Source organism: Marmota flaviventris, chromosome 12 (assembly GCF_047511675.1).
Source record: "Marmota flaviventris isolate mMarFla1 chromosome 12, mMarFla1.hap1, whole genome shotgun sequence".
Taxonomy (NCBI): Eukaryota; Metazoa; Chordata; class Mammalia; order Rodentia; family Sciuridae; genus Marmota; species Marmota flaviventris.
In genome coordinates, this window is record NC_092509.1 from 78064392 (window position 1) to 78076029 (window position 11638).

An 11638-nucleotide genomic window follows, 5' to 3' on the forward strand; every position below is an offset into this window, starting at 1 on the left:
CCTGGCCTGCTCTATCCCCAGCCCTTGCTCTCCTACTATTCTCATCCTACATAAGCACCACACCCAGCTCTCCTAATCTACCTCTGACCTAGCACACTAGGACAAGCCACATGTTTGCCTCTGAGGGCCACAAAGGTATGAAATGAAATGTGGATGGGGTGGCACTGGTCATGAATGAAGATGCTTAAAATTCAGTTTAAACACAGCCCATTTTTGTTTGAGGCTGAGGCAGGAGAATCAAATTTGCAGCCAGCCTCAGCAAATTAGCAAGGCCCTAAGCAGGTTAATGAGAATCCTGTCACTAAATTAAAAAAATAAAAAGGGATGGGGGTGTAGCTCTCTGGTGAAGCATCCTCTCGGTTCAATCCCCAATACCAATAAAACAAAATAAAATGCAACCCATATTTGGCCAAGAAAAAACTAGCCCAGGTCAAAAATGTGCCTGTAACCTCAGCAGGAACTGGGGCCTGTGTCAAAACCTCACAGGATGATAGACTGTTCTCATTTCCACGTATAGCTCCTATGCCTATGGCCACAGGGAATTATAAATTGTTAACAAACCCTTGGCTCTCGCATCAGCTATGCATCAGAAGTGGCCGTTCTTTAGCTAACTCGTGGCATTGGCAATCTGCCACGTTTGGCTCCAGTGCATGGATTCCTAGGCCCAACTGCTCTTGTCTAATTAGGCAAGAATGGCAGGTAGCAAATGGCAGCTGCAAAGATGTGGTCATTCCCAGAGCCTTTACTGGGAACTGCAAACAATCCTGCCCACCCCCGTGATCGCCACCCCTCATCCATAAGATAGGCAATGTCTTATTCATTTTTAATATTTTCAGGGCTGCTTAGGACTTACTGACAATAGTTACGTGGCTCAGAATATTCAGGGGATGGGTTCTAGGAGCCCCTGCAGATACCAAGATTCATGAATGTTCAAGTCTCCTATATAAAATGGCATAGTATTTCTAAGGAACCTAAACATATCCTCTGTATACTTTAAATCATCTCTAGATTACTTATAACACCTAATACAACGTTTAAGTGCTATGTATAATTGTTACACTGCATTGTTTAGGGAATGGCAAGGAAAACATGTCTGTACATGTCCAGTGCAGATGCAGTCACCATAGGTCTAACTACATAGTACATGAAGCAGATGTGAAGCAAACGATGCCTGAACAAGTACTAGAGACTGAAGATCTAAGAAAATGGGGAGAGGTTAGAGCAGGGCGGGCCTACACGTCATGGACTCAGCATCATACATATCATGTGGCAAATTCAAGTACTGATTTGGGAACATTCTGGAATTTTTTTTTTTCTGATTAATTTCAAGCTGTGATTGAATCCGTGGATGCGGAATCCAGATATGAATGGCTGACTGTGCATTTGCTGAATAAATGACCAAATGAAACTAAGGACTACCAAGAACTAGAGGCATAAGATGGAGACTGGCTAGACTAAGGAATGTTCAGACCAGAAGGACCCTGTTTCTTCTAGTGTTTTCTCATGGGATTGTGAGGGTACACACACGAAAGATGGGAAGGAAGGAGCTACTTCCCAGGAAAGAGATGCTTGGAAATGGCCTAACTGCACACCTAGGCTTTCGTTTTATTCCGTCTACATGCTGCACGTTTTCTCAATGCAACTGAAGAGAAATATGAAGAAACATAAAGGACTTGGACCTGAGAAGGAAATGCAAATCTGTATGGCAATTTTACCTTCTCTACACCACAGGTCTTTATCTGCTACATTTTTATTAAAGTAACAAAAAAAAAAGTGTACATTTGTCCATAAAGCTATACATTCTTCCATATAAAAACACTATTATACAATTAGTAACCTTTGTCTTTTCTGTCTGAATAGCTTACAAATGCACTATTATTATTTTTACTTAATAGGAGAGACAGGTCTGCTCAACAGTCCAGCTCCAGATTGGGGTGGGAGGGTTGTTTTTAAAGTGAACATCAACAAGAAAAGAGAGAAAAGTGTGAGACCAAGAGGCTGCTTCTAAAAAGGCAGGGACCTGTTTGCAGACAAGATGCAAGAACACAATCTGCAGTGATTCACAGCTTTGTTCCAACCCACAGGCCAGAAAATAGCTCTTGTGTCTATGGGCTGAGTTAACTTTAAAGCAATAAAGACTGGAAGCAGCGCCTGGCAAGGCAGCAGAAAGCTGGAGTGGAAAGGCAGGAATGAGTAGGGAGAGTGTTTGGTAAATAGCACCTTTGAGTTAAAATTGAATAGTTAAATTCAGGGAAGGGGATTAGCAGGCAGTCGGGAGGGAAGCATGGGATAGAGGAAGGAAGAGGGGGAACGGGAATCTTCATGAAGGGGCAACAGCAGGAGGAAACCAGGTTGACCAGATGCTCTAGCTCTGTCCTTAAGGTGATTCGATTTGGGAAACTTGAGGTCTTCTGAGGAGCCCTCCTTAATCACTGAGAAACTGAAGGGAAGAGATTTTTTCCCCGTACAGTTTTCCATTTTTCTCCAACCCAGAAAAGTAAATATTGCACAAGTCTACAGACGAATTTGGATTTTACTATGAGGCAACAAATTCTCCCACAGGTGCTCTGAGCACCAGGGAGAAAAAAATGCCCAAGGTTTGGCTTTTAGTGTCAGCCCTGCAAGAATACCAAGTAGTCCTGCAGAGCACGGGCATCCTCCCCTTCAGCTGAGGAGAGGGGAGGGATGGTTCTCTAAACCTACCAGGGTACCAGGTGTTATGAGCCAGTTCTCCAAAGCCTCCTGGGGCATATTGCACAGTGATTGAGAACTCTTGTCCTAGAAAATAGGATAGCCCGTGACCCAACCAGAAGGGGAGAGGACAGGAGGGCAAGAGAGGAGTGTTGTGCTTTTAAAAAGGCAGTATTGAAAGGACCTGAAGTTCCCTGTAGCTTTTGAGCCACCTTTCAAAGGAATAATTGTAGCAGCATCAGGACTCTCATGTGGTTCCAAAAAGAAGGGTTTTGGCCAAAAAACATCCCCAGTGGATACTCTTTGGGTCCCAAAATTCCATTGCAAATCACCCCAAATCATTTACCACACATACACACAAAGCAGCACACAGCAAAGCAAAGGTTTTGTGCAGAGTTCCCTTCCATCCTAACCCCAAAGACCTCCAACCCTAGCCTTAGCATCCCCTCCCGAGGGAGAGAGAAAAAAAAAAAAAGCTTTAGATTCCTAGCTGGGAAACAACCTCTACAGGCCCCAAGGGTAGAATCAGAAAGGAGTCATGATTTCTGAGAAAAGCTGCTTAGGACAGAAGGAATAAGGAGAGGCCTTTTCACTCTGCCCAGATCTCATTAGAAAAATAAGACATTAGGCAACATAGTATTATCGAAGTCCTGGCTTGAAGGCCCCTGAGAGAGAGGAACCAGCAATTCAGGTGACCCAGCTGGGAGGAGAGGTTTTAAACGTCTCCCTGCAGGGCAGATCCTGACCTCTCATTCACAGGTGCTAATCTTGCTTGCTCCCTCTTCTACCTCCTGGGATGCCACCAAGCTTCTCCCTCACCTTGGCTAGGTCTACCCCCCAACCACTCCCCTCCCATAAGCAGACACTGGCTCACAGACTCAAACACACAACAGTTATCTCCAAAGGCACCTGGGGAGGCCACTTCCAAGCAGCTCCCTTTAAGGATTTTTTTCTTTTAAAAAATCTTTTGGTTTTTTTTTCTCCTCTTTTCTTAAAAAAAAAAAAAAATATAATATATATATATATATATATATATATATAAATAGCTCTTCATTTAAAAATACAGTTCCCCAGGTTGAGGTATGCGGTGGCCTGTTGTCATGGCGAATGAGTACAGTAGAGTGCCGGGGTGGGGGCAGCAGGGATCTAGCTGGAGACCGCCATCACGTAGTTCTTGGAAGGGCTGCTCCTGCCCAGCATCATTTGGTTTTTGCAGGTGAGAAGGCCGTAGGAGGCAGCCACCGAAGGCTCCTCATACAGGACACAGATGGAGCCATCCTCTCCTATGCGATAGGACACCTCGTAAGGGTCCACCCACAAGGTCAACTCGCTGGGCAGCAGGCTATGCAACTGGGGCTGGCTGAGTCCAATCTGACTGGCCACCTTGCTGATGATGGGGTCCATCTTGTGGTTGATGCGAATGCAGCGGTAGCCAGAGCCTTTGGATGGCTTTTCTGGAAACCAGTGGTGTTTGTAGTGCTCTGTGGAGAGGGAAGAGAGAGATGCCTGGTTAGAGTTGCTGGGTGGTAGATATTACGAGCTGGGAAAGTGGGTGAAGGGACAGGAGGAGAGGAAGGGGGCCAGTGGCAATTTCAAGTAAGAGAGGTAGTTTCTCTTATGTTCTGAGAGACCCCTTAGCCGCTCCCAGGTCAGGGGTGTATGTGCTAAAAGAGGATCCCAGAGCTCTAGAATACTCTCCAATGGCCAAATGTATTGCTTTTGGCACACCCCCAGTATAAGGAAGGAAGGGTGTGACTGGGCTGGCAAGTCCAGGCAGGGTCTACAGGACCTGTGTGTGAGCAGAAGTTTCAGAGCCACAAAAGCTATCAACATTGTGAGGCCTACAACAAGATCTCCGGCCCCCATCCTGTGCCCAGTGGGCCCCATGCCTCCTTCAGAAGAGTCACACATCCTTAGCAGTGGCCGGGCGGAGTAAAAAAATGGATTGTTTTGACGAAGCAGCTGTGTTTGGCAGAAGGCAGGTCCTGTGCGGGCACGTTCACAGATGACTATCTCTGTCTAAGACCGCCAGCCAACAGGCTAGAAACAGCTGGGAGGTAGGTCTCTCCCCAGCCAGCCAGAGGCTGCTTATCTCTACTCAACCTCTCAGTCTCACGCCCGCCTCCCCAACACAACAGGGCCTGGAGCAGTTACTAGCTACAATAGATGGCAGACGGCTAAGAGGGACCAAAGAGAAATACAAAGAGGGCCCAGATTCTAACTTCGAGGGAGTTAACAACCGGCAGACCAGACAGGCCCAGCGAAGGCCCGCAGGGCCCAAAGCGTGGCTGGGCCTCCAAGTTGTTAAGAAGGCTTAATTATGCATAAGGACCCCTCGGTTGGGGGGGGCTTCATCGCCCGCAGCACCCCTGGAGGGTTCTCCAGGTCTCAAGGGTCCAGTGAGGGAAATGAACCTTCACTCAGACCGCAGGTTTCCCTTCTTCCGGGTAGAGCCAGAGACTTGGGATAGCACTCCAGGAAAGGGTCTTCGCCCCGGGGACGTGGAGGGGCGCGCTCCATCGGAACCACCTCAGGCCAAGTCCCAAGCTCAGAGCCAGGGAGGGGAGACCAGACCCAGGAGACAGGCAGCTGTGTCGGGGAGGGACAACCGAATCCTGGAGCCGCTCCTTTGGGGGTCCTGACGCGGGAGGGGGAAAGACGCCCCAGGCAAGGAAGAGATCGATCCCCTGTGACGCCAGCCCCTCCGTCGGTGCTCACCTGTTAGTGCCTCCTGGAGCGCCCCACTGAAAACCTTAAGTCTCTGCTCGCTCACGCAGCCCCGGGTCCTCAAGAGGCTGGAGAGGAAGCCCACGGCGGCGGCGATCTCCGGGAGCATGTCGGTGCTCTTCCCGTGGCTCATATCCTGCGCGGCTCGGGGAGCAGGGAGAGGTCTCTCGTGGGAAGTGCCAGTTCTCCGAGATCCGCTCGCCGGGCCCAGGCTCAGGCTCTGCCCGGACTTTCCCTAGACCGCGCCTTTCATACTGTTCGCGGAGGTGGGGGAGCCGACGGCGGCGCCCATTGGCCACGGCCAGCGGATGGGGGCGGGCCCTCCGCCGCGCCGCCCCGCCCCGCCCCGCCAGCGCGCGGCAGCTCGCCCCCGCCCGCCCGGCTGCCGCCGCCGCCTCCCCCGCCTCGCCGGCGCTGAGGTCATCGCCCGCTGACGTCAGTGCTGGGAACCTGCGCTGGGCTCGGGAGCCGGGAGCCGAGGGAGGTGTGCGGAGCGAGCTAGCGCCGCGAGGGGGCCGAGAGTGCTCCGCTGAGAAAAGCAGCGTGCAGAGTGGTCCGCTCGGGGCATGCCCGGACTGGCCTCGCCGCCCACCCAGGCCGGGGTTAAATGCCACCTCCTCCTGGAAGCCTCAATTGCTGCGGCCTCTCCCAAGAGGTCCCCTTTTTTTGATTGCCACAGCGCTTTCCAGCTACACACACAGTCAGAACCACTCACTCGGGCCTCTTGTCACCATTCTGTCGCGTTGCCGTGTTTCTTTCTTCTTGTGATAGTGGAAATGGAAACCAAGAGCTCTCTACCACCGAGCTACACCCCCAGCCCTTTTTGTTTTGAGTCTCTCAAAGTTGCGGAGGCTGGCCTCGAATTTATGATCGCCCACCTCCGCCTCCCGGATCGCTGGGATTACCTGCATGCGCCCCCACACCCAGATTCACGTTTTTCTTAACTAGTCTGAATGGGATCCTCTTGGCTCTTCAGCAATGAGGACTATATTCTATTTTCTTCCATAACATTCCCACCTCCCCCGACAAGTTCTGCTCATCCTCTTCAGCAATGTGTTTTTTTTTTTTTTTTTTTTTTCTCCCTGCGTAAAAACATCCAACTTTCATTACTTGGTGCGCGGGGGTGGGGTTTTCAGGAGTTTTCTGTACACTCGGGTCATTTTCCCAGTTCTCACTTTTCCTTTAAGTGCTCTGAACTGTACGCAATTTTCTATCCACTCCCTCCTCCTGCCCCTCCCCTCATTCCGCCGCTTCCTTCCTCTTCGCAGACCCAGGCGTTTGTAAACGCTGGTATTGGCTCCTCGCGGGAGGGAAGCCGGCCTCAGGTTTCCTTCTCCACCCTCACAGCCCTCCGCCGTCACGGGCACTCTCGGTGTCGTCGGTTGAATGGAGCCACTTCCAATCCCCGTCCTAACACAAGATCGGGCACACACAGATGCCCATATTTGTTCAAGGAGTCAAACCCAGCGGCCTGCGTAAATTCCGGTTTTCCTTGAAACCCAGGTGACCCTCTGGCCACTCCTAGAAGCCGTCTTCTGGTCCATCCCCTGACACAGTGCCCCAGCCTTCTCTGCCTCCCTCCCTCCTGTGCCACCTCTGGATCCCTCCCTGTCCTTTCCCCCCCTCCATCTCCTCCTCTTCCTTTTTCTCCCCTTTCCTTCCCCAAGGAGATCCTATTCACACAGACCCTTTTGATCTTGACTTTTCTACAGTGGACCTTCATTTCTACCTAGTTGTGTTCTTCCATCTTGCTCCTCTTCCCACCTGATCTGTCCCTCCCTGTGAATGTCCTCAAACAGATTCCCTTCCTGATCTTCATTTCTGCCAGAGATGCCTGCCATTTTTCTAGTCATTGCACCCAGAGAACTCAGACCTGTTTTTAGCTTCCCCCTTACTTCATTTCTCAGACCCCATCCCAGAATGGGTTGCTTCTTCATACCTAGATGATGGCAGTGGACTCTGTCCAGTCCCATCCACAAACCTTCCTCCTCTCCATTGGTGGAGTGGCCTTCCTGAAGAATTGTACAGACTTGCTCTTCTCTTTGTTCTATCATCTGAGACAACTTCTCTCCCATTTCTCCACTTCATTAAGTTTGCACTCCTTACCCAATAATTAAGACCTTCTGTAATTTAACCCCACTTGCTTTTTTAGGTTACTGCTACTTTATGCTCTAGTTCACTGTCCTATAAGTATCACAGCCCAGATGCCTCAGCATTCTGCCCATGATCCCCATCTTTGAGCTGGGTCCCCATGCCATGCATGTCTGAACACTCCTGGCCCTCCTGCATCATGGCTCACATCCTTCTCTCCTGGATACCTCTCTGCCACCTTCCACTAGTTTTTTGTTTGGGTTTGATTTGGTTGGTTTTGTTTTATGTTTTTTGCTACTATAGATTGAACCCGAGTGATGCTCTGTCACTGAGCTACATTTCCAGCCCTTTTTACTTTTTATTTTGAGACACTGTTTTGCTAAATTGATGAGGCTGGTCTTGAACTTTCAATCTTCCTGACCCAGCCTCCTGAGTTGCTGAGATTACAGGCACGCGCAACCACACCTGTTGTTGACATCTTGTCCCAACAACAGTTTTAAACTTATTTGGAAACAGGTTATGATGCTCCTAAATCCCATATTTTCAGAACAATTCAGATTTCAAATATTATTCTCCACTGCTTCATATAACTAATCAAAATGCCCTGGAATTCTAACGTTGTCACATTAAACACATCCTTTAGATGGCTTCTTCACTAACTCCTCCCCACAAAATCGGCTTAGGCCAGATGAGACTATTACCTTTGTTTACTAAGGGGGAAGTTTTTTGTTTTTGTTTTTGTTTTTTAAACAGGAAACAGCACTGAATGGGAAAAAATAACCTAGAGGTGCATCAAACCAAAGAGACAGGTGTCATCAAGTCCGGATTTGACCAATGTTAACCACCAAGGAAGTCAACAAAATAGGTCAGAGTATAAGCATCTATACAGGATTGTTCAGGACAGAAATCTGGATTCACTTAACATCTTCCTGGATGTGTCTTTGACCAGGATCTTGTGTTCCTGGCCTGACATCCCACATCCAGAATTAATGGAAAGGTTCGGGATGTAGCTCAGTGGTGAAGCGCATGACTTGCCTGCAGGAAGCCCTGGGTTCAATCCCCAGCTGTAAAAAAAAAAAGGCAGAAGTCATGGGGGGGGGAATGTTTTTTTTTTTTTTGTTTTTTTTTTTTTTTTTACAAACCATGACCTATTTTTGCCTTAGGAAATAGATTTTTCTGTGTTTATGTAAACGTTTATATCAATCACTAGGCCACACAGTGAGTTCTCAGTAGAGTCAGGACTGGACAAAATTTGCTGCCTACATATATGATGTCCTTTTTTGTTTTAGGCCACAGAATTCCTGGGCTCTTGTTACCATAGCCCAAGCTCCCATGTGGGCCCACAGAGCTGCCATTCCATATGATGATGCAGTGAATGGGGCAATAGCCCAAATGTGGGGGACAAGAGCAGGAAGATCATAAACCCCATCTCCATACCCATAGGTCAGGACATCTCAGGTCCTCATTTAAAGTTTCTGAACTTTGTATAAGGCAGAGATAACCCAAAAGAACCAGAGGCGGCTCCTCCTCCTCCTCCTCCTCCTCCTCCTCCTCCTCCTCCTCCTCCTCCTCCTCTCCTTCTCCTTCTATACCTGGGATTGAACCACCAAGCCACATCCCCAGCCCTTTTTTATGTTGAGACAGGATTTCACTAAGTTGCTGAGGCTGGCCACAAACTTGTGATCCTCCTGCCTGAGCCTCCTGAGTTGCTGTGATTACAAGCAAGTGCCACTGCACCAGGCTTCTTCTTTTCTTTCTACACACAAATTCAGGAAGAGGAAGGTTTATTTATCCCACACCCAAAGTTCCAAGTTGTAGGTGGACACAAAACCTTTATTTTATTTTTATGTGGTGCTGAGGATTGAACCCAGTGCTCATGCATGCTAGGCAAGCACTCTACCACTGAGCCACAACTCCAGCTCCTAGATTTCAATTTGTGCCTCATCTAGGTCATGAACTTGGATTTTATGTGACCCCAGACCCACTGACCCTTCTGGTCCTGTTTCCCCTCTTGTCCATTTGCAAGCCCACCTGTGTGAGCCACCCAAGAGTGGCCACAGCATTTCAAACTTTCCTCAGACCAAATTCCCACCCAGAAAACTGGGTCCCTTTCCGGGCCTCTACACTGTTCTTTCCTATGGAGCTATCACTCTCGGGTCAGGAGCAACTAGATCATTGTATGGGATTTCTGTCTTCCCCAGAGCCCTATAGGGTACATGGGGACTTGACTTGGTTGCAAAGCTTACCCCCCTAGTTTTCTGACCGCCTGAGGTAGAATGAGGCAGATCTATAGGCAGAGGCTAGGCTGAGATATTCTGGGAGAATTGACATCAGCTCTCCGGCACAGAACTGTGAGTGATGTTGGTCACTGTGTCGATCATTGTGGCTGGGGGGCAGTCAATCTATTTGAGTGAGTGTACATACTACAATGTGTCCACATGCTTTGAGCTTGGTGAATGGGAAGGAATAGGGATATGTATTTGCAGATGTTAATATGTACTTTATGGGTGTCTGCTGAAGACCACCCTGTGCAATGTGGGTGTTTTGTGGGGTGTGCATTTTGGCATGGTATATCTGCATGTGGCTGCAGTAGATGTTAATTTGATCTTTCCTCTTTTCAGACATTATTGGTGATGACCTTGCTGTGTTGCCCAGAATTGATAAGAAATATCCCCCAGGGAGAACCAGAGGCCTCTTCATCACTTCCTAACCAGAATGAAAATACTACTAAGTTCATTCATAATTTTTCTGCATCAGGACCTCTTTTAGGCTTCCCTGTCACAAAGATGCAGCCAAGATTAACACTAAGCCACCTCGTGGGAGTTACTCTCAAGAATCAATAACTGGGGGTTGTGGCTGTGGCTTAGCCATAGCGCACTTGCCTGGCATGTATGAGGCACTGGGTTTGATTCTTAACACTGTGTATAAATAAATAAAATAAAAGTCTATCAACAACTGAAAAAAGAAGAAATTAAAAAAAAAAAAAAAGAATCAATAACGGGCCTGGCACAGTGGTACACACCTGTAATCCCAGAGACTCATGAGGCCGACGCAGGAGGATCCCACGTTCAAAGCCAGCCTCAGCAATTTAGGAAGGCCCTAACAATTTAACAAGACCTTGTCTCAAAATATAATATAAAAAGGGCTGGGGATGTGACTCAGTGGTTAAGCACCCCTGGGTCAATCCCTGGTACAAAAAAAAAAAAAAAAAAATCAATAACAGAAGCCAGGCATAGTAGCACAGGCCTGTAATACCAATGACTCAGAAGGCTGAGGCAGGAGGATTGCAAGTTCCAGGTCATCCTCAGCAATTTAGCGAGCCTCTGAGCAATTTAGCAAGACCCTAAATCAAAATCAAAAATTAAAAAGGGCTGGGAATGCAGATTGGTGGTAAGGTGTCTCTGTGTTCAATTCCCAGTGTTACCAAAAAAAGAAAAAAAAAAGAAGAATAACAGTCCACAGGGTACAGACACCTGTAATCCCAGAAAGACTTGGGAGGCTAAGGCAGGAGGATTGCTAGTTTGACGACCGCCTCAGCAACTTAGCAAGACCCTTTCTCAAAATAAAAAATAAAATGGACTGGTGATGTGACTCAATAGTAAAGTGCCTCTGGATTCATTCTCAAATACCAGACCAAACCAAACTAAACAAAAAAGTGTCCTCTCCCCCAAGAAAAAAATACAAGAATATCTAATAGCACTTGTCCTGCATTCCTGTTGGGCACGACTGGTTTCTCAGAGAGTACGTCCTTCAGTTCACCCTAGTCCTCACCATTCCCTACAACTTCCCTGTTGGGGCCAAGTGTAGTTGCCATTTATTGTGGATGTATGTTTGGGTTATTATTATTATTATTATTGCAATTAATATTCACATATATCATCTACCTTGACCCTGGAGGGATTTGAATTTGCTTCTCCTAATAGTTTGGAATTTATTCTCTATCCTGATAGAGAATGACCCCAACTTTTCTACTAAGCTCCCAACTCTTTTTTTTAAATTAAGAATTGGACATCTTTTGAAATATTTTCTATTTTAACCTAAACATGAAACAAATCAAGATACTTTTCTTCTTTCCCTGCTTTATATTTCTTTCTCTGTTTCAATATCATTATCCTTCTCTTCTTGCTTT

At 47.6% G+C, this 11638-nt stretch overlaps 1 protein-coding gene and 1 long non-coding RNA gene across 2 annotated transcripts; one reads left to right on the plus strand and one right to left on the minus strand.

Moving 5' to 3' along the window:
• Positions 1-1732: 1732 nt before the first annotated feature.
• On the minus strand, positions 1733-5635 carry Btg2 (BTG anti-proliferation factor 2). Its single transcript, XM_027945623.2, has 2 exons — positions 5410-5635; positions 1733-4172 (listed from the first exon to the last, which is right to left on the minus strand). Exons 1-2 carry the CDS (start codon positions 5549-5551, stop codon positions 3838-3840), a joined length of 477 nt encoding a protein of 158 aa, XP_027801424.1. The 5' UTR covers positions 5552-5635; the 3' UTR covers positions 1733-3837.
• Positions 5636-6697: 1062 nt separating this feature from the next.
• On the plus strand, positions 6698-11014 carry LOC114100761 (uncharacterized). The gene is made up of 3 exons (XR_003584137.2): positions 6698-6921; positions 8263-8374; positions 10131-11014. It is a non-coding gene; the product is annotated as an uncharacterized lncRNA (long non-coding RNA).
• Positions 11015-11638: the final 624 nt, after the last annotated feature.

Bases quoted from the DNA above. Each gene is read 5' to 3' on its own strand.
- Btg2 (XM_027945623.2), bottom strand. From the start codon at position 5,551: ATGAGCCACGGGAAGAGCACCGACATGCTCCCGGAGATCGCCGCCGCC. The intron at 4,173-5,409 runs GTGAGCACCGAC...CCCTCTCCACAG, and splicing joins GCTCCAGGAGGCACTAACAG to AGCACTACAAACACCACTGG.